The 21,524-nt window shown below is 52.4% G+C and overlaps 9 protein-coding genes across 9 annotated transcripts; 6 read left to right on the top strand and 3 right to left on the bottom strand.

The window, feature by feature from the left end:
- Positions 1-130: 130 nt before the first annotated feature.
- On the top strand, positions 131-823 carry Z519_04476 (uncharacterized protein; the record flags this gene model as incomplete). The annotated part of the gene is made up of 1 exon (XM_016762222.1): positions 131-823. The coding sequence occupies one exon, from the start codon at positions 131-133 to the stop codon at positions 821-823; it is 693 nt and encodes a 230-aa protein (XP_016621169.1).
- Positions 824-995: 172 nt separating this feature from the next.
- Positions 996-2,534, bottom strand: Z519_04475 (uncharacterized protein; the record flags this gene model as incomplete). The annotated part of the gene is made up of 1 exon (XM_016762221.1): positions 996-2,534. One exon carries the CDS (start codon positions 2,532-2,534, stop codon positions 996-998), a length of 1,539 nt encoding a protein of 512 aa, XP_016621168.1.
- A 672-nt stretch (positions 2,535-3,206) lies between these two features.
- Positions 3,207-7,574, top strand: Z519_04474 (uncharacterized protein; the record flags this gene model as incomplete). The annotated part of the gene is made up of 3 exons (XM_016762220.1): positions 3,207-3,247; positions 3,327-3,446; positions 3,542-7,574. 3 exons carry the CDS (start codon positions 3,207-3,209, stop codon positions 7,572-7,574), a joined length of 4,194 nt encoding a protein of 1,397 aa, XP_016621167.1.
- A 573-nt stretch (positions 7,575-8,147) lies between these two features.
- Z519_04473 (uncharacterized protein) lies at positions 8,148-9,656 on the bottom strand (the record flags this gene model as incomplete). The annotated part of the gene is made up of 2 exons (XM_016762219.1): positions 8,148-9,334; positions 9,395-9,656. The coding sequence occupies 2 exons, from the start codon at positions 9,654-9,656 to the stop codon at positions 8,148-8,150; spliced, it is 1,449 nt and encodes a 482-aa protein (XP_016621166.1).
- A 455-nt stretch (positions 9,657-10,111) lies between these two features.
- Z519_04472 (uncharacterized protein) lies at positions 10,112-10,964 on the bottom strand (the record flags this gene model as incomplete). The annotated part of the gene is made up of 2 exons (XM_016762218.1): positions 10,112-10,655; positions 10,705-10,964. The coding sequence occupies 2 exons, from the start codon at positions 10,962-10,964 to the stop codon at positions 10,112-10,114; spliced, it is 804 nt and encodes a 267-aa protein (XP_016621165.1).
- A 454-nt stretch (positions 10,965-11,418) lies between these two features.
- Positions 11,419-13,179, top strand: Z519_04471 (uncharacterized protein; the record flags this gene model as incomplete). Its single annotated transcript, XM_016762217.1, has 1 exon — positions 11,419-13,179. The coding sequence occupies one exon, from the start codon at positions 11,419-11,421 to the stop codon at positions 13,177-13,179; it is 1,761 nt and encodes a 586-aa protein (XP_016621164.1).
- Positions 13,180-13,963: 784 nt separating this feature from the next.
- On the top strand, positions 13,964-15,700 carry Z519_04470 (uncharacterized protein; the record flags this gene model as incomplete). Its single annotated transcript, XM_016762216.1, has 2 exons — positions 13,964-14,929; positions 14,984-15,700. 2 exons carry the CDS (start codon positions 13,964-13,966, stop codon positions 15,698-15,700), a joined length of 1,683 nt encoding a protein of 560 aa, XP_016621163.1.
- Positions 15,701-17,302: 1,602 nt separating this feature from the next.
- Z519_04469 (uncharacterized protein) lies at positions 17,303-18,064 on the top strand (the record flags this gene model as incomplete). Its single annotated transcript, XM_016762215.1, has 1 exon — positions 17,303-18,064. One exon carries the CDS (start codon positions 17,303-17,305, stop codon positions 18,062-18,064), a length of 762 nt encoding a protein of 253 aa, XP_016621162.1.
- Positions 18,065-18,718: 654 nt separating this feature from the next.
- Z519_04468 (uncharacterized protein) lies at positions 18,719-21,016 on the top strand (the record flags this gene model as incomplete). The annotated part of the gene is made up of 1 exon (XM_016762214.1): positions 18,719-21,016. One exon carries the CDS (start codon positions 18,719-18,721, stop codon positions 21,014-21,016), a length of 2,298 nt encoding a protein of 765 aa, XP_016621161.1.
- Positions 21,017-21,524: the final 508 nt, after the last annotated feature.

The following is a 21,524-nucleotide window of genomic DNA, read 5'->3' as shown; positions in this document are numbered from 1 at the left end:
TTTATTCCTTGCTAGCAGCGGTACCTACGCTCTGCTGGTTAAGAAACGAATAGAGTCGCAGAACAACACCTCCAGCGACGCCCGACGAAAAGCACACACCGAGCGGTAGTGACGAAAGGACCGCTTCCCAATGGCGACTCCTGCGATAGATCCTACATCAGGGACTTCTCCTTTGGCCCAACCGGAAGCGCCGCTTGCCTCAACGAACACTTCCCCAGTGTTTGATCCGCAGGAAGTCACGGTGGTATACGTACTGGGAGGTCCTGGAGCTGGCAAGGGTACACAGTCCGCCAATCTAGTGCGAGATTATGGCTTTGTACATCTCTCTGCGGGCGACCTATTGAGAGAAGAGCAGAATACTGAAGGTAGTGAATACGGTCAATTGATCAAGGACTATATTAAAGAGGGCCTCATCGTGCCCATGGAAATTACGGTCAAACTACTGGAAAACGCCATGCGCTCAAAACTCGGGAGTGACGGAACTGGTAAATTCTTGATCGATGGATTTCCCCGGAAAATGGACCAAGCCATTTTCTTTGAAGAGTCAGTCTGTCCCTCGAAGTGCACGCTATTTCTCGACTGCCCGGAGGAGGTCATGAGAGAGCGGCTGTTAAACAGAGGAAAGACGAGTGGCCGGTCAGACGATAACGAGGAAAGCATCATCAAGAGATTCCGGACGTTTGTCGAGACGAGCATGCCCGTGGTGGACATGTTCGAAAAGGAGGGCAGGGTCGTCAAAGTCTCGTCCGTAGGGAGGGTGACAGACGTCTACGAGAACGTGATGAAAGGACTTGCTAAGATGGGGATACAACCCTTGAAATGAGTCGCTCGTCACTTTCCACTTTGCGTTAAGCTCTTCACTAGAATCCTCAGAGCGGTTGCTTTGAGCTGCATAGAATAGGGCCATTTTACGATTCAATCTAGAATAAATCAGCTTCGGACGTAAGTTCTTTTGGGCAGTAAAGGTTTCCATGTCCATGGCCACTTTCCATTTATCAGTCTGCACCACTGCTACTCTCACTCTGCTCGCTCTCCTCCTGCTCATCAAATCCCATGAATTCCTCATCTTCCTCTCCGAGCTCATTCTCATCCTCGGTAACCTCAGGAGGCAGCATGACGAAGGCCTTCAGGCAGGTGATCCTATTGCCGGTCTCATACGTCCCAATCACTGTTCCGGCCTGGTCCGGCTTCTTGCTCTTTAAAGCGGCTAATACCTCAGATAACAACAGGAGTATGACACGGATCGTCCCGTCACTGCTCGCTGCGATAATGGCCATGTCATTTTGGCCGTGGGCATTAGGAGGCAGGAAGAGGATCTCAAAGTCCTTGATACGTGTCATGAATCCTGCAGATTTTCCGCCGACTGTTGCAACAAGAGTGGCGTCCGGAATGGATGGCCTGCCAGGTTGGTCATTGCTGCTTTCTTCACATGATGGATGCGGCGAGATTGTGTTTGTGTCATAGAAGAGTATCCGACCATCCTCGGTCGAGAGTGCCAGAAGGGTATTGGGAGCACCTTCGCCTAAGTCCGAGGGTATGGATTGATAATAGATCTGATGTAACTTGGTTAGGGGCTCTGGCAAGACCTTGCATTTAGGTCTCGAATCTGCCCCGAACACAACGACGCCTCGTTCAAATGCGACGGCAAATTCACTGCCGTCAGGATTCCACCGTATTCGCCTGCCCTCTCCACTGCTGTACTTGCCCTCCCGGACAATATTCAGGATCTCGCGCCCGAAATTGAGAACGCCGGCTTTCTTTCCAGTCACAAGATTCCACAGCCTCATACACCTCTCGCCTCGACCGACGCTCAACATGAGCCTCAAGCTCGGGTGCACAGAGAAGTCATTGATCCCCGCGGGTGTGGCACCCGGTGGTGCAGTGTCTCCGCTGGGTCGACCTTGAGCCTTGGGATGTGGTGCTTTGATTGTCGATATTACGGTTAAGTCTTTCAAGCGGGTGACGGCAATGGTGTTGTCTTCTGAGCTGGAGAGCAGCTTTCCCCGGGATGGGAAATGTAAGGCAGTGATATGGGAGGAGTGCTGAAGAAGGGTGCCTAGCTCTCTATTCCTGGGATTTTCTGAGATGGTGTTCTTGCCCAGAGAGGGCATGGGTGGGAGTCTCTCATTGTTGGCGACTGGCGAGGCGGAAAGGGTGAAGATGTTGACCTTCTCATCCGAGCCCCCTGTGGCCAAGTAAACACCCTGGCTTTCAGAAGAGCCATGCAGCGGTAGAGGTGATAGTGCTAGACATTTGATCGCAGAGGCATGTGCATTGAATAGGAAAGTGTCCGCAAATTGTACTGACGCTGAAGACGCTGATGACGACAGGTTCGAGATGGATGCGGTAATACCGTGCAGAACTCGTTCATATGAGCCTACAACGATTTGGACAACAGGTGAAGTTGTCTTGACATCCACATGACCGTTGGTTTTGATGATTTTCGACGCCGTGTTCTCGTCACCTGTAGGCTTGGTTGCTCTGTCTGTAGCGCGGCCGGCACTGGTGCCGTTTTCTCGCTTTCTTTTGACCATGAGACACTTTTGGTGGAGAAGTATGGCTTTGGGGAAAATCGGTGGCTTGGAAAAAAAGCCGCACAAGAACTCAGAATAATTTTGGATTCTCAGGGCTGGGGCTGAATGTTGGAGTAAGGAAGATCTACGGAAAGATCAGACTTGGACTTCTGACATGGCGTTGTGCCTGAGTTCTCTCCGTGCTGTGTAAAGACAGGCAAAGAGCGGGAAAGGGGAAAATTTTACTAGCGCGGTGTTAGCAAATGGACGCGCCCCAAAAGTCTGAGAAAATTGGTGGTTGTGGTTGATGATGGTGATAGTCATGGTGTTGGTGACGGTGGTCTCCCCCTCCCGGAGGCCCCCCTGCCTAAAAAGAATCCTAGGAGGTGGAATAGGCTGCTTTCCCTCCCACCGTGCACTCCCCCCGCCCGAGCAAGCCTAACAAATTGCCGTGCTTCTGTAACCACAACCACGCCCTGCGCCTACAACTCTGCACAGAACACCCAAGCCAGAGGCCACATCCTCTACCAGTCGACCAACTTCAACAGCCTCAAATCATCACAACGCGCCCAAACAATTCATTCTGGGCCCTTTGTTCATCTCTACACACTTATGTTTGCATTCTGTCGAATTTTTAGCAATTGATTCGGATGGTTTCTCGTCCTTCTCGTCGACCTAGCCGATGCCGATGAAATGCCCGTCGAGCACTTACGCTCGAAGAAGTCTCAAGCACAGTGAGTAATATCCATTGCAACCCTCGACAGCACTTATTGCCTCTCTTGCAATACACTAACCAAATATCACGAATTATAGGAGCCTGGTGCTGTCAAGAAAGCGCAAATTAAGCGAACTGTTCTCTATCGTTGTCTCAGTCGAAGACCCAACCTACAAGCAGAAACTCCAGGCCTTTCATGATGCGAATGATCTAGAAAAGTACGGCTCTCCTTTCGCTACCTTCTGTCTGCAATTGTTGCAATTTCCATGAATTATGAGGCTTGTTTGGTCCAGTTCTGCTCACGCTTGCGCAGAGGCCGTCGGTTCGACGAAACCACCCTCCCACCCCGAACCTATACAACTCATCCACCTCGCAAACATGAACCCGTCCAACAGCGTACGGCACCTCCGTCGCCTCCCGCTGCGCTACAGCAAGCGATAGGCGTATCAAAACCCACTTCGCCGCCGTCTCCAGGATTCAAGCCCGAACCGACACCGATTCCTCCAGGGCAGATCGTGCCAATACAGGAGCCGTTTGACGGAAACAAGAGTAATGAGGGTATCGCAGCTGTAATCGAAGAGAGGAGCGAGAAGGATCGCCTGAGAACGACTACAACAGCTGTCAACGCACAGAATGGCGAGCCCAGCACACCCAGCCTTTCCAGAGCCGACCGTGGATCGAGGTCCCCATTGCCTCAGTCTGTCGAAGAACCGTCTATCGGACAGAAGGCTAGTGTCAAATCTGAGCCTCCTGGCACGCTGGCAGCCTTGACCGGTCTTCCAGAGGATACAGGCCCACGTCCTTCCATGACTGTCGACCGTCAACCAAGCCAGAGTCCTCCGCTTAGCGTACCGGTTCCAGCACCTGCCGAACCACAGTCCTCACCAGCCTCCACAAATGGACCAGATTCAGCCAACACCCCTGCGCCAACCGCTGGGTCGCCAGGAACCAGCCCCGGTGTCGATTTACCGCTCATTCCATCCGATCTCGCCCATGAGATAAAGCCATCGGATGCTGGCCATGGTGAGGTGGAGCGATTGCCTCTCTCGCCGACAGCAAGAGACCAGCGCAGTGCGGGTAATGGTCATGCTCCCTCTGCCGATGTGGAAATGGCTGCAACAGACAACGTAGGATCTATGCCTTCAACTTCTGACGGTAATAGCGGGCTCTCTGCAGAGACGGTGAATGGGTCGCAAATACAGCGACCTGCAATGCGGATAGACACCGAGGCAGAGACTGAGTCATATCTCAAAGCACGACCCGGTGGTGGCTTTGTCGAGAGTCCTGCCCCGATAACGTCTGCTACTCCGATGAAGAATGTACCCACGACGCCATCATCTCAGGAGCCTGCGAAACGCGCCACAAGGATATCCTCCGGTGTATTGCAAAAGAAATCTGTGTCGGAAATTCTTGGTGAGACGCCAAAGACCGCAACCCCACTGGCCGAATCTCCATCGTCAGTGACCAACCGCGATGCATTTGGTGGCACAACCCCTCAGGGCCGAGCAGGTGACCGTGACCGCCGCGACAAGGAACGAAGTAGGTTGTCAACGGTGGTCTTTGCCAAACCACAGAAACCTGCGGGTGACGAGGAGAATCTCGAGTTGACACGCGTTGGTGATGGCGAAGCTCAGCGAACGGGCCCTGGTGAGAGAGATTATCTTTACACTTTATTTGAGAACAAAGCACATTCCATGTCACGGCAGACCACAATGGCTTACCTTATTCAAAACGCCCACAAGACACTATCTACGTCAGATCATCTCATCGAGTACGAGTTATCAGCGGAGTGCAGGATATTGAAACGACTCTATCAACTGCAGGAAAAGCAACGCTGGCCTCTCAGGCAGTACAAACGTGCCGACGAAGCACCAAGACCAACCTCCCATCGGGACTTCTTGCTTGACCATATGAAGTGGATGCGTACCGATTTCAGAGAAGAGCGAAAGTGGAAGCTAGCAGCTGCAAGAGGTCTTGCAGAATGCTGTGCGGAGTGGGTGGCAAGCTCTCCTGAAGATAGGAAACGTCTGCAGGTGCAAGTTCGACCACCAAAAGTTCTACCCAAACCAGCCGAGTCGCACGACGTGGCTATGGAGGACGGACCTGGACCGACTCTCTCTTCACACCCCACTCCCGATTTAGTGCCCTCTAACGAGGACGACTCCGCGAGCGACGATATTGTTGACCCTCGAGAGGTGCAATTGTCGAGCGCTCCGGCTGCTATATTTTCGCTGGGCGCTTCCGACTTCAATTTTGCCGTTGACAAAACACCTGCTCTCGACAAGCTTTTGAACGAGTTACCCCTCTACGAGCCTTCCATCGTCGAGCTAGATAGTTCCACATCCAATTTGGGAGAACGCCTGGATGCTAAGTGGAAGACCGACATTGTACCTGTCTCAAGGTGGGCCACTGAAAAGCTATCGGTAAAAGAGTATGAGCCTCCAATCAAACGAAGCCGGTACGAGTACGAGCCTGAACCTTCGACAAAAAAGAAGTCAGAGCCGCTTCCACCAGAGGAGACCAATGTTGCGCTGTTCATGCCCGAGAACAAGGCCATTCGAGACAGGATCCATCCTGGACATTCTTTCCGCCCGCCGTCAGAACACCCAATGCCTACACAAGCCTTTTTCGAAACACGATCATCGTCGCAGTGGACGCCTGCAGAAGACGACGAACTCAAGAAGCTTGTCAAGGATTATTCCTACAACTGGTCCCTCATTTCTAGTTGTCTTACTCCCCCGAGCTTGTATACGTCTGGTGCTGATAGACGGACACCGTGGGAATGCTTTGAAAGATGGATCGGACTGGAGGGTTTACCTGCCGATATGTCAAAGACCGCCTATTTCAAAACGTACTCTGGTAGAATCGAGGCAGCGGGCAGGCATGTGGCCGCTCAGATTGAAGAGGCCCAAAGACGGGCCGGTGCCAACATTCAGATCTCGGCTCGCAAGAGGACGACACAGCCTGTTCGAGTCGAGCGAAAGAGGACCCAACGACACCTTTCTATGCTTGATGTCATACGCAAGTTGGCCAAAAGGCGAGAGACAGCTCTTGAGAAACAACAACATCAAGCCGATCTCGCCGTCATGCGTAAAGCCAACGATTCAAGCATGCCTAAACCCTCTTATAAGACCCCGGCAGAGTTCTCACAGCTCAAGCAAGAGCGGGAGCAGAAATATGCGGAACGACAAGAGATATATCGGCAGCAGCTTATTGCACACCAACGCGCCACTGCGCAACAGCAACGTAGTCAGAACGGTCAACCTAATGGATTGCCAAACGGCATGCCCCCTGCTGGACCTAGAATGCGTGCTCCTTCAGCCGGCGGCATCCCTGGATTGCCAAACGGTAATATGCAAATACCAAATGGCCATCCTCGTCATCCGGCGATGATGGCCGGAATGCAAGGGAACATGCAGTTGCCACCCGGTATGATGGCACCCAAAATAACGCCACAAATGCAAGCACAGATGCAAGCACAACTCGCTGCTCGAGGCGGAGTGACCTCGCCACAGGAGATGCGAATACTTCAGGAAGCAACAAGAGCGCAACAGGAACAGCTTTTGCGACAGGCTCAACAAGCCCAAAATGGTCCTCATTCTTCTCCGAACAACCCTCATGCTGCTCTCGCAAATGGTCAAGGCATGAACAATGCTGCTTACAGGGCTGCAATGGCCGCTGCTACTGCGAATGGAAACGGGTCTCCTTCTCGCCATATGAATGGAAGCTCGCCCCGCCCCAATACCGCCAACTCCGGCCAGGTCTTATCCAGTGGACACGTTCCTGTTCTGACTCAAATCGCTAACAAGATTCGGGAACATCATCCCAACTTGTCGGAGGAAGAGGTACAACGGCTTGCATCGCAGCAACTCCAAACGTATCAACACCAAGCAACAGCCGCCGCTGCAGGACAGAATCACAAACGACCTCAGCCCCACAATCAGGCCGCGTTGAATGCCGCGCTAGGTGCTGTGAATGCCGGAAACAATGCCTCTGCGGCGGCCGCCGCCGCTGCGGCTGCCGCACAACTGGGACATCCAGGTATGATGACCAATGAGCAATTGCAACAGTATAACCAGCGCATCAGAATGCAACAAGCTCAGCAGCATGCAGCACGCAACTTGCAAGCGATGCAGATGCAACAAATAGCCGGCATGACCAATGGAATGGCAAATTCCCCTGTAATGAACATGGCTCGGCCTGTGAGCCAGCACGGCAACCAGGGGCAAATAAGTCGGAGCGCTACCCCGAGAGACCAGAGAGGCTCCAGCCAGACCAACGTTAATGGTAACGGAGCTGGGCAACAAAGCAGCCCGCGACAGGCGCCGCAAAGCATGCAAACATGAACTTGATGCTCACTCTATTACCGCCCACTTTGTATAAAGAGATTCGACTTCGATTGATTTGGTACTTGATATTTGGCGGTGGACCCAACCAGGGACGGCCGTTGGAGCCGCCGGAGCCGCATATCGCTCCTGGGGTTTATGGGGCTCAACTCAGGTTTCTCTTGATATGATATGATGCACTACGCTGGGGGGAAACCGTGAACGGCTGTGGGGTAAGTCCCGTCCTGTCTGGAGAGTTGTGAAGTCGCGACAGCAGGGGGGGAGCGGACGAAGGACTCACTCTCTTGCATGATTGCACCAATGTATGCCTGAGGATAGCAATGATGACGGCAGACTTAAAAGACTGCTCCGAAGTCAGAGCAATGTTCTAATGCAAGCTATTTTATGCGTTGCGCATATCGAGTACATCAAGTCTGCTCGGTAACTCCCCTTCTGAGCTCAAGGGTTTCGTGCATATCAGTTATTCCCATCGTAAGCCATTCACATAGTTCTCTGGTCCTCTAGGCAGTGCAACAGAGCATCCAAGAAGGCATCGACTCTCCAGGTCGACCGCCCACGGCGATGAGAAGACTCCTAATCTCCACCACCTACTTCAATCTCTCGAGGTCCTTGCTGGTGCTGATCTCCCCTATCACGACGCTGTCCTCGCCCACCGCCACCACCACCTTGCCTTCTCTGCTGCTGGCGCTCTCCTCCAGCCCTCTGAACCTCTCCATCACCTCCATATCCATTGACCCCCGCGTCCCCATTGGCCGTCGGTCCTTCCCTCAAAAACTTCTCCCTTTCGCCACGGACAACGTTCAAAACGCTCTCCAGACTTCGTCGCCAGACCATCAAGCGCCCTTGAATTTCGGCCCATTGCTTCTCCCCGAACACACGGTACGTGGCTCGCTGGACCAAGAACTCCTGTTTCAGTTGAGAGAGTTTGCCCTCGACAAGACCGGCCCGGATAGTGTCAATGACCCACATCTCGACGTCCTCGGAGGGGATCTGTAGCGCGGATGCGATTGTGCTGTAAGGGACAGAGCGAGTCGTTGAGGATGCAGCGATGGTAGCCAACGTCAATAGGCGGATCTTGTGGCTCAGCGTCTCCGCTGCAGAGTCGGGGATGCCTAGGTCTGATAGGTTGTTCGTTTCTAGGAAGTCGGTGTATGAGGAATAATCGTCCGAGGAGAAAACCTCCAGGAGGTCGAAGAGGTTGCCGTCTGTGCGGCGCAAAGCGACAACGGCGTCGTTTGTGGTCAAGGGCGTAAAGTCAGTAATTGTGGGGTTAGTCAATGCCACCCTCAGCGCGCGTCGTGCGAGCTCAGCGCTCTCTGGCTCGGAGGCTGACTCGGGGGGAATTGTTTGCAGGGCAGACAGGAGGTATGTGTAATGGAGATCTTCATTTCCCGTTGCGGAAGCCACGTCGGCGACCGTGACGTATAGATTGCGGGCGTCTTCGTCGTCGAGTTCCCATGCGGACAGCCAGTTAGGGATGTTTGTCTCGAGTTGAGGGATGAGCGCCTCGAAAGCCTGGGTCGAGGACATCTGGCGCATGACTTTGAGGATGGCAAGGAAGACATGGTAGCGAGATTCACTCGTGGGAGGCAAGACGTTGAATATCGTAGTAAGGGTTTGCAAGGCGAGGCTGGTGCCGTAGGTGGGGGAGGAGGTGACGGGTTGCTCAGATAAATACGTGCATATTCTAGAAAACAGTCCGTCTGCGATGGAGGATTGAGTAGAAAGGCTGATTAGGAGGTTGTATGCTGCGGAGAATTCTGCAAACAGGTGTCAACGTTTTGGACCTACAAGAGCAGGGCGTCTGCGGGTTTTCATACCTCTCTCGGGGGCGCTGTTGAGGACTGAGGCCTTGGTCACGATCTTTTTCAACACTTCATTTTTCTGATTTTGGACTGCGAGCTCGTCGACGGGCTCTTGTGACTGCTCGGACTCTCTGATAGTGCTGAGAAGTTGTCCAATCTCTGGTTGGACGCCGGCGCCCTCTTCAGATTTGGCGAGCGTGTCAATGTACTGGGCGAGTTCCTCTGCGAGTTCGGTGAAGGTCCCTTCGATCAGAAGGGTATTTGTGGGCGCAGGCATGGGCGGCGATATTTACCTGTGGGCTGATTTGAAGGGAACAGAACCTGAGAGGAGAAGTAGAAGGGGCCGAAAGATATGGTCGGCGGCGCTCTTTGTCCTAATTCAATCAGGGCTGCAGATACTGCAGTTGCTGAGTGCAAGTTGGGTGGGATTTGATACACGCCTGTCGACGCCGGCGACGCCAAGATTTCCTCTGGTGTTCGAGGGCAGCGGTTTGCACGAAAATCAATTCTTTGGGACTAGCGTCTTGGCATATTTGCTACCAGACTCGGTGGGGCGGCGCCCAATCGAGACCTATACAATCTTCTGTGCGCTGCTCGCAAGGCAACAGCATTGAAGCTGGAAGATGAGTTGACAAAAGTACATGTCTCATTTGCTCGAAAGATTGCATACTATCTCAAGGACGCTTCCTGAATCAATCGTGTCTCCCACCCCAGCAACCACACAACGATCCTTCAAAACACGTCGTCTGCGCCTTTGACTTCTCCGGTGCCCGGCACAGGAATAGCCACGTTGTCCTTTGCGGCCATCTCATCCTGGATAAATACTCCCAATCCCGCGAATGCCCGCAGGAGACACTCATCCATGTATTGTCCAAAGTCATAGCCTGCAGCAACCGTGGCCTCCGCAGGCTTTCCCCTTCCACGGACAACGTAGCTCTCTCTGACTTCGTAATACTCTCTTTTGCGCGGCATTCCCATAAAGGGGTCGTATGGGGCCACAGCCTCCGGGATGATCTTTTTCTTCAAACCCTTGATCAGACCACTGGGATCTGCAACAGTTGGATCAACATCCTTCTTCTTCCAGGGCTTAGAGCCGGCCTCCGTGGTCTCGTTCGTATCCACTTTCAGGCCATTTGCGATTGCGTATTCCCTCAACTTGCGGTTTGTGGCCGCCACGTCTGTTCGGAGGACTAAATGCATGATCATTTCTTCTCGGAGCTCCAGAAAGTCATCGTAATATCGTTTCGACTCAAATTCCTCTTCCTGCCGGTCGAGGCTATTTGGGTCAGGTCAAAACGCGGTAGAAGGGAACTTGGACAACATACATCTTGGTCACCCTTTTCCGGATCTCCACCTCGCGTTCAATCTTGAGATCTTCAAACGTCTGAGTCCGCCACTCTCGTTTCCAGAGACTGACATGACATCCTCCGACCGGGCATTCGGCCTTGCCGCTTGAGAAATTTCTGTCCACACAACCCTCGCAGATTCGGTGGTAGCATTTAGTGTTGATCTTGAAGCGAAGTCCTGGGTGTGTCCGAGGATCGCTGCCACAGACCGGGCACTTATTGGGAGCTGAAGTATTCATGTCAGCATGTCTCATAAAATATGGTAATGCTGTTGGCTGGGACCGTACGGATTAATTCATCATCGTCCATGATGCTTTGCCTTCATCGAAGGCGGTTTGTTCCAACGCGTCCCTGGTCAAATATAGCTTCGACGTTGGTAATATCGGCGGCAATCTTCGCGGCTAGATGTATCATATCGAAGACATACAGCCGCCGTTTAGGTACGAACGACGGATGGGAGCGAAGAGAGGGTGACGATGCAGAGCGGGAGAAGTGAAGGTATCAAGCGACGAGGCGTCAAATTAGAGGCATCAGTTTTGAAATGACAAATCATTTTCCGCAGGTGGCGTCAAATGACTTTCAGACTCTCAGGCAGTGGCTTGAACTTTTTTCAACCACCAAACAAATTCACCATCATCCCTTCTCATACCACGTTCTTGTGTCGACTATAGCGTGTCCTGTCCGGCATAGCTCATGGATGACTCTGCACTTGCTCGCGTTGAGCTGCATCGAGCCGAGCTCGAGAATAACATTGCAAAACTCCGCAAATCCCTGCGACATTGGCAGACACTTGAGATCGATTACGAGGGGCTCAAAGAAGAGTTCCTGGGTATTCCCGAAGATGCCTCTGCCGATGAATGCCTTCTAGCAGCAAGATCCTTCAAGCCAGACATCATCGATGAGAATGAGTTGCAGGAACTTCTGAGGGATAAAAATTCCCGGCCTCGCCGTCCTCCTCAACTTGCGGATTTGTTGTCAAAGCGCGTAGACTATGTCACTCGAAATGTCGAGACAATAAGAAATCAGCTCTCAGACGCAGAAAAGAAGAGAAATGCTCTTCTTCTGGCAGAGGAGCCTGATCATCGAGATGAGGCTGGCCTACCTCTGGCCGAAATCACCGAGGAGCTCGATGACTCTGGACAGGTGATATCCAGCAAAGTGGAGAATCCAGGCGCCGACGCTCCTCATCTAATAGATGTGTTAAAGAAGGCTGGTGTGCATGATCTGGAAGAGACGAATGGTACAATCACGAACAGCATCCCGGCGAGCAAGGATGTGAATGAAAAGATTCCTGCATCATTATTGGATGAGGATAAGGCCGAAGAGAGGACTTATTCCAAGGACGTACAAGTTACCGGTACAAGCCAGAAGGTGAAGCCTTCATCGGATCCCTTCCCAACAAATCCGAACGACACTGAAGCCGAGGCTGAGTTACGGCGAGAAATGCTTGAGTACTCGCGTGGCTTGGACGAAGTCGGAGCCATTGTAGCCGAGCTTGAGTTAGAAGAAAACGCTTCAGATCTTTCTTACGACGAAGATGAGGTCGACCTGGACTTTGACTCTGAGCTGGACCTTGAGGAGGATTTTGAGGGGGACGAGTCGGAAGACGAATCTGGCAAGAGCAAACATCCTCTCTCTTTGCCACGAGGCTATCAGAAGAAAATGGAGCAATTGCAGGAGAAGCTAGGGCTGAAGAATGTTGGACCTCAGCCGGAAGTCGAAGCAATGATCGACCAACTCAAGCAAGCCGAGCGGCCACCGGCAGCCGAAGCAGCACGGAAGGCAGCAATCGCCAGACACGAGAAATTTAAAAGGGGCAATCTGAAGAGTGCTATGAGTCAGTCTCCGGAAGTCGACGAATCGATCAAGGAGAAGCCCAGCAAGAAGAGAGTGGCATTCTCTGCGGAATTGGATGTCGCCCCCGCGACGCCTCATGCAAGTACAAAACCTCCGTCTACCAAATTATCTCTCAAAGACACTCAAAAACCAAAGTTACGGCCGATTAAAGATTCGGTTATCGAGCGAGTGACTGACCAAGACGAGGAAGAGCATGCTGTCCCAGCTGCTCCAGCTCCAAAGGCGGCCAAACAATCAAGGTTCAAGGCTGCGCGCCAATCTCTACTACAGACGCCCAAGTTGACTCCTCCTATGACATTTCCGTCAGAAAGTACCAAGGACGAAGACTCCCCTCCTCAGCCTCCATCCACACTCATCTCTGCGAATCTAGTTGAGCGGCCATCCTCAAAAGTAACGAAAGCCCCCGGTCCGGAAGACTTCTCGGAGGAGGACCACCGGCGAGAGATTGCGACGGAATACCAGCAACACAGGGTGAAGCGGATACTCTCCCAGGAGGGGGGATTCCTGGGTAATAGTGAAGAAGGTGAGATCACCCCTTTGGAAGACGAGAACGGGCGGAAAGTCAGCAGATTCAAGGCTGCGGGAATCAAGTGGTGAGGTCCGAAAGGAGTGTCCTGAGCCAATACTCTATTCAATCATAACACTTGCACAACGTGGCAGAGACGCTCATACGTCGAATTTCCTGTTTACCCATCCTGGGGTCGTGTTTGATTTCCCTGGAGCTGTCAGGAATCTCTATCCATGCTACACAGAATTTGTAGGATCAGTCTACCTATTCTTACATGACAGGCTCCTAGATGGAATGATGGAGGCTGGGCTCTCTGACGCCTAATCCTGTTCTTGATGGACGTGGCGATTCGTTTCACCCAGTACATGCAAGCGCATTCTCAACAATTCCGGGCATGATTCCCGCATATTATTGAAGTCAGAGTTCAGCAGTGGCGACGCTCCGGGTCCACATTTGTCGATCGATGACCGATTTTTATTTGTCTACAAGCACCGCAGGATAATACCTTCAGATTACGAGAAGTCAACTCGTACTCGCGATGGCGCGGACTCGGTCGACTCATAGGATCCGATCCATCCAGATTCCATGGTTTTTCGTAATGCCATGGCTTGGACGCCCACCGCCCTTTGACCAACTTACCTATATTGACCCTAGTAGGATCTTTATGGAGCCGAGACCCCTCCTAAGCACTTGTCCTCTAAGGGCTCTTTATACTCGCATGCCGCCCTACTTGTTTTTTTTTCCTTACTCGTTTTCCAACTTTCCATCTTTCAACACAACAACTTTGTCCAGTCGGGCGTTATACTCTCTGCTCTCTTGATATATATTTGGCAAGCAAGTAAACTTAAAATCTCCCTGGCATAACTACCCCCAATGGAGGGAAAGGATGCTGAGATGCTCGATTTCATCGGTCCGGGACCACGAATGCAAATTGTATCGACCGACCATGTGCCAGTGGAACCTCTCTCTGAGCTGCCTGAGCCGGCTCAGCAGGTGCAGCCTCGCAGCAAATTTCGCATCCTTATGATTTTGATTGCCCTCTACCTCTCGCTGTTCGTGGCTGCCCTCGATGCCACGATCGTTGCCACTGCCGTTCCCAAAATTACCGCTGAACTGCACTCGGCAGCTGGATACATCTGGATAGGCGGTGCCTATCTCATCGCCAATGCTGCAGCTGCTCCTATCTGGGTCAAATTCTCTGATATTTGGGGGCGCAAGCCGATCTTTCTCATCGCAGTGGTTGTATTCTTCAGCAGCTCTGTGGTCTGTGCGACAGCCGTGGACATGCAGATGCTCATTGTCGGCCGCAGTATTCAGGGTGCTGCGGGGGGCGGTCTTATTTGCATGGTCAATGTCGGTATATCCGATCTCTTCAGTGTCCGCGAGAGGAGCTTGTGGCTCGGCCTGTGCGAAGGGATCTGGGCTCTGAGCGGAGCCGTAGGGCCTCTCTTGGGAGGTGCCTTTGCCCAGAAAGTCAGCTGGCGATGGTGCTTCTACTGCAACCTGCCCATCGCCGGGACGGCTTTCATGTTGCTTGTGCCCTTCCTCAACGTCCACAATCCTCGAACACCAGTCTTGGACGGTGTAAAAGCTATCGACTGGTTTGGCTGCGTCTCAATTCTTGGTGTGACGGTGATGCTGCTCTTGGGCCTTGACCTGGGTGGATCTGTTTATCCATGGGGTTCAGCAAAAGTCATCTGCCTCATCGTGTTCGGCGCATTGATGGTCCTTGTTTTTATTTACAGCGAAAAGAAATTGGCGAAATACCCGGTGATTCCACTGTCTCTTTTCGGTACTAGGAATATCGCGACGATGCTCGTGACATTTGCCCATGGAATGGTAAGTATCCCACGCCGGCACATCCTCAAATTTGTCTGCTGAACGACGATCTAGGTCTTCATTGCTGCCGAATACTACTTGCCCCTGTATTTCCAAAGTGTCAAAGAAGCTTCACCCCTTCGATCAGGCGTTCTCCTGGTACCGCTCATTGTTGCCACGGCAGCCACTGGAGTTCTCAATGGCGTGATCATACATCGTACAGGCCAATATAGACCCTCCATGTGGATTGGAACTATCCTATTGACGCTGGGCACTGGCCTGTTTATTTCAATGAATGCACACACCTCGACAGGCACTATAATCGGGTTTGAGATCATCGAAGGCGTTGGTTCGGGTCTGCTATTTGAACCTCCTCTCATTGCAATTCAGCAGGGCGTTCATCAAGACAATGTCGGCACTGCGACTTCGACACAAGCCTTCATCAGAAGCCTGGCACTCTCGTTAGGCGTCATTCTAGGCGGCATTGTGTTCCAGCAAAGCATGGATCTTCGACGCTCGACACTCCAACAGATGGGACTGCCTCCTTCGGTTGTGGAAGAACTTTCGGGCAAAAATGCCGGCGCCAACGTCATGGTGGCACATACTCTTCCGCCCGCGCAAGAACTTGCCGTCAAGGAAGCATTCGCCTGGAGCATAAGAAACATGTTCATCATGTTCACTTGCCTCGGTGCTCTCGGTGTTCTTGCGAGCTTCTTCGTTGTGAAGACAAAGCTCTCGAAGGAGCACAGGGAGACTATAACAGGTCTTAAGAAAGAGGAACCTAGGCCTTAAGGTACTAACCTGTGGCATAATTTTCAGCTTCGGTAATCCTGACCAAACAATCGGCGGTCCTTGCGCACATTCAACGTGCGGATTATGCAAGCGGAAAATCATGTCTAAGGCCGGCGGTTGGTGACAAAATCTTCAACAGCAGAAATTCTCCAACAGACTCTTTTCAAATGAGCGCTGCAACATACGCTTTTACCGGGGATGCTTCAGCCCCGTCAACAACAGCACTCCCTCCTTTGTTGGAATCTGTATCTTCTGGGCATACAGACCGGTGACACCTCAGCGCCGATGGCATCTGCCAATCCGTCATTTAAGACTAACTCTGCTCTTGTTCAACAAACGACACGTGTGCCTATATCTGGGTATGTCGAAACATACGGTGAGCTTCTCCACCGTCAAAAAAACAGCAGATCTTGTCAGATAGTCCACGTTAGTCAGTCCCAGCCGTCATCACCAGGTTCGGCTGGAACTGCGGTGAGCTTCACACCGTTAACAACAGCAACGCATACATCTAGATGGTGATGCTCAATCCAAATGCTTGATATTCATCCCGGTGGGCTACGCACCGTTATCAACAGCACAAGGTTCAAGATTCAGCCAAAGTATTGGTGCCAGTGCGGTGATGTGCTTGAGGATTGCTAATTGACAGTTGTAGTCTACTGATTTTGTCAGATCATGGCGACCTTTCAAGGTCCTGCAGCCCTGTTGATGCTCTGGCCACGCCCGTAAGATGCTGAAGGTAAGGAGGTTGATACTGCAGGACTTTTTCGCCTGGTCGGTGGGCATTCGTCCGTGTCGGAGGCCCGCCTTGTCAGTTGAACAGATCCTAGATGTCGACGTGACCGTGAGTCTACTTATTCGAAGTGGAGGAGCTCATTGAAGCGTTGCAAGCATGGCCGAAATGTGAAGGTCGTCATATGCACATTTTATATATACTATGAACAGGTTAACCGTAGGATGTGCTTCTAGCAACTTCAGGATTCCACTCGATTTGGCATTGCTGTCGTCGTTGTCAAGGCCCGTTTGCCATTCTCCGTCATCGAAACCTAACCGAATCAAACATCGCAGTCGTAACTGCTCCACGAGGCAAACTAGTCCATTTAGCTAGATCCGTGACGACGGATCGGCCCTCCCTTAAGTAGTAAGCCCATCATCGCTTAATCTAGGTTCCACCGAAAGGTGAGTAGGCTTGTACCTCGTAGGCTCTCGAGAGTCTTTCCCGCCTCCCACAGTGTCCACTAGGGCAAATTCTGTGTTTCGCCCCGTTGACATCTTCAGCAACGTAACTTCTATTATCGCTGGGAAGTTGGGAAACCAATGATCGGCCTCCTTTAACCGGAGGGGAGTGGTCACGTCCGAGACGCTTGGGGCATCACGGGGGGCCAACTTTGCCTTCAAGTCTTCTATAACGCTCCCTTATCGCCTTTTCCCAAGAGCGATTGCCTTGGACCTTTGGGGAAGAAAGACTCATCAAGGCAGAGAACGGGTAGCAGTCTCACAGGCAGAATGAAATCAGTGGTTCAAGACGCGATCGCGTCAAAAGGTAAAAGCTCATCTCTAAGGTCCCGTCCTCTTGACCCTTGCGCAAATAACAATGACGATAACATGTTACATGATGCCGCAGATATGCGGCAGAGGATCGGCCCCCAAGTCTCTGCTGCTCCAGGCTCGCGGCCTTCGCGCGTCACCTTGACTGCAACAACAGTTGTAGTTGAACCACTCATGCCATCCCACGCCACTGATCTTTATGACCTTGTGAAAGGCGACAGTAATAACCATCTCTGGACCTACCTATTCGACAATCCTTTCGAATCACTCGCGGCCTTCCAAGAAGCCGTCACTGCGAAATCTCATTCCGAGGATCCCCTCTTCTTCGCCATCATCAATAAGGAAAGCGCAAAACCAGTAGGCTGGATAAGCCTCATGCGCATCGACACGCGACACCGCGTTGTGGAAGTCGGAAACATCCTCTTCTCACCGCTACTACAACGGACGAAGGCAGCTACCGAGGCAATGTATCTCCTGGCCAAATATGTCTTTGAGACTCTGCAATATCGACGGTACGAGTGGAAATGCGACAACCTGAACGTTCCATCCAAGAGAGCGGCGATAAGGTTCGGGTTCACGTTTGAAGGTGTGTTTAGGAAGCACATGATCTACAAAGGGAGGTCCAGGAACACCTGTTGGCTTTCCATGGTCGATGACGACTGGTTTGAGGGAGGTGTGAAACGGGGATTTGAAGACTGGTTGGCTGAGGGCAACTTTGATGAGGACGGGAAGCAGAGGAGGAGGCTGGAGGATGTGAGAAGGGAGCTGAATGGGCAGAAGGGTCCTGTGGTATTGGAAGTCTCGGCGGGAGACAGCTAGACAATTAGACAGGCGTGGCAGACAGCCTGATATCAATGCGGCGAGGCTATTCGGTATTCACTGCTCCGACATGCACAAAGAACGAGACTCTGCATTCCCCTCAACCTCTTGTTTGATTTGAGGAGCTATATAGTCAATGGGACAATGCATTGGCCGTCTTGTATAGAAGTGATCTCTGCATGAATGAATGGGCTGCAGGGGGCTTTGTTTGCTTGGGAGTGGTTTGCATTGTATGTACTCGGTAGATTGACTTGGCAGTCCGCATGGTCGTGGTGGTTGGTGACTATAGGAGAAGGCGTGTTTATTCTTCTCTACTGTCTCGTCTTTCTCGCTCACTCGATCTCCAGCCTTTTCCATTACCTGGTGGCAATCTCTTTTCCTTGTCGCTTGTCGTTCCACCAGCAAGAAGCCACAGCGGGCGGGAGGCACTAAGCCTGTTTCGGAAGGAACCCGCACAAGATTTGAGCCACCTTCTTCCTCTTCTCGTCTCCTCGTGCCAGATCAACGACCTTTCACTCTCCTCCACTGTTGCCCTACTCTGGGCTCATCAGAAGTCATCAATCCCGCTCCGCCGAGCGTCGGCACGTATCCGCCTCGCTGCTGAGACTCCTGCATTCCCGCCAGCCCGCCGTGGCCTTTGCTGGTCGAACGGCAATGTTCCTCAGGAAACGCCCTCAGCTTCCGGCACTTCCTTCGATGCGATTGAACACTCTCCGGGCCCGCTCCAAGCCATCTGCTTCTGCTTCATTGACGGACTCGGCGACTCCCAGTCCGACCGAGTCGACTCACGGCACCAGCACTTCTGCTGGCGGTGCCACGTCGGTGAGCGACCCTGATGATTACGCTGACAGTCTGGCCGCCAACCCCGAGTCATCAGCAACAATGAGGTCCAAATCCTCCACCACCAACCGCGCCTCCAACAAAGCTAGCCAAGCTGGCAGCCGACGCGCTTCTAGCCGGGTGCGCAAGCCTACTGCCAAAGCCCAAGCTCTGGGTGGCAGCAGATCGTATTCGCCACCACTCTTGGACACTATTGTAGTTGAGCCTCTGCCTGTAAGGTCTGGGCCACCTTCCAACAAGGAGCCATCGGCGACAATTCCTCCGCCCAAAGACGTACCTGAGGAAGTGCAACCAGTGCCTGAAGTCCCAGAAACTCCATCGGCAGCATATCGCATCAGAACCAAAACTCCATCTCCCACCGAAGTGGCTGGAGAAGAGATTCGAGCCGACGTTGCCGAGACCCCGTCCCGCAGAATCTCTCAGAGGGAGCGGAAGCCCACTGCAAAGGTATTATCAGAGTCTTTGGCAGCTCAGAAGCGTCCGGCCGCCGACGATGCCCAAGAGGCCTCTCCCCGCAAATCGGCAAGAATCTCCTACTCGGGCGTGAGAGTGCCGTCAAAACTCCGCTACTCCATCTCTGCTGAAAACAGTGAAGCAGACGATGCTGGCGCGGTTGAGAAGGCCCCGACGTCTGAAACTCCAACGACCAACAAATCCAAAATTATTGTCCTAAAATCCCAACGACTCGCTGAAGTGTTTGGCCCACCTAAACCGTCAAAGCCCGATGGCAGCTCTCCCTCATCCAAGAGGAAATCTAGACGGAGATCCAAACGCGGCCACGTCACCACTGACGGCGTCATTGCGAAGCCGAATCCGGCCCATGTTGAAATTCCTGGTTCATGCGATCTGTCTTGTCTTCCTCCATCGTCTCGACTACTTGCCTTTGCAGAAATTGCTTTCCAAATGCCAGACGAAGAGGACGAGAATGAGGCAACTGTCCCAGGAAGCGTGTATGATTGGCGAATGTACGCACAAGTCTGGTGCCGGTGCGACCAAGATCAGCAACTCAAGTCTGATCGCACAGACTCGGTCGAGCTCGCACGAGCATTGATGCCGAACCCTGTGTCTCAGGGCACAAGCTACGACCCAATCGATTTGTCCTCTTCACAGACTCCTGAGGCTGAACTGTTGTCTACGCCTGTCAACACTGTCCTCCGTGCCACTGATGCCGAGCGGCTGTCACAGCGTTTTGCCGGTCCTCCTAATCACAGCGCAGGCCAAACACCAAACGGCGCTCCAGCAACAAGTAGCATGACGACTCGGGATGAATTTGTGGCCGGTGTCTCCCATCGCCCATCAGAGAAGTATGCATCCCTTTATGAGGGCCCGAGCCGCAACGTAGCGTATCCAATGCCACATCCAGCGACAACGAGGCGGACTTACGAGGATCGCCTCAGAGACGACCACAATGCGCTGACAGACATCCGCAAGAGGGCAGCGGCGCGCGGAATATCGTGGAATTTTAATATGACATTCGATGACATTCACGCCTTAATCATGGATGCCGAAGAGCGCGAACAACAACAACAGCAACAAGCACAGTATCGCCAGCAAGTTATAAGTCCGCCACAAAGTGTGATTGATCGGGTTGTTGAAAACGTCGAATCGCCCAGCGGTTTTGGGGTACTTTTGCCTCCTCGCGGGGCGCTCCAGGCACGAAGATTTGGAAGCATTCAAAGAAGCCATAAAGACAGCTTCGCCGCTGCTGCGGCAGCCAACGCGGTGGCGGAAGTGGCTCAAGAACGCCCACGTTCGAGTACTACACCCAGAAATATCAGCTTTGTCGAGGAAACCAACCCGGCAAATCCTTCTCGCAATCGTCGACCTTCATCACCAGGTCGACCCAAGAGTTCACGGTTTAGAGTGGATCCAAGGGGTCTGCGTGGAGAATCTCCCGGACCAGGAACGATCATCAATATGAGTGAGAAACTTGAAGCGGCCGAATTCAAGAAAAAGGCAGCGGAACTCGAACGCCTCGCAAGCGCAATGAGGCAATTTGAGGAATACCAAATGCGCGAGGAAAAGCAGCTGGAAGAAAGAAGAAATGAGTGGTGGCAGAGAAAAGAGCAAGAAGGCCAAAGATTGAACGGACTTAGCCGCGAGCAGCCTTGAACCAGGGCACTCGTAGGTTCCATCTCCGTGAGGTATGCGCATCCCCTGCCTGGGTCTCAGGGAAGAGTCCCGGCATAGTTTGCACAGGGACGGTAGCAGCAATATCTAGGTTGGGGAGGCGCATAGAGCAGGTTGCTGGATATCACTACAACGGAGCATAGCGTCGGATGGGATCGGACGGGAGGTTATGGGGAACTGATGTCGAGCACATCATGTACACAAACACATCTTTCGTTTTCTTTTGTTTGGGCGACTATGGGACCATGGGACCATGAGACCGTTCCATAGGCAAGTATTCACCTTCCAGGGAGTTCAAGGTATTGGAAAAGCCGGCTGAGCTATTAGACTAATTAGGTCAACTTTTGTCCAGGGTATAGACTAGTATGGCATGATTGGCTGTTTGTAACAGCGTCCAGACATTAAGCGAGAGACGTTTGTGCCTCGTATTCTGTTACCCAAGATGTTTCGTGTATTCTGTATCCCGAGGCGACTCTTAGGTTCTAACCCC

Source organism: Cladophialophora bantiana (genome assembly GCF_000835475.1).
Source record: "Cladophialophora bantiana CBS 173.52 unplaced genomic scaffold supercont1.6, whole genome shotgun sequence".
In the NCBI taxonomy this organism is placed as follows: Eukaryota; Fungi; Ascomycota; class Eurotiomycetes; order Chaetothyriales; family Herpotrichiellaceae; genus Cladophialophora; species Cladophialophora bantiana.
This window is presented reverse-complemented; position numbering and strand designations above follow the sequence as displayed.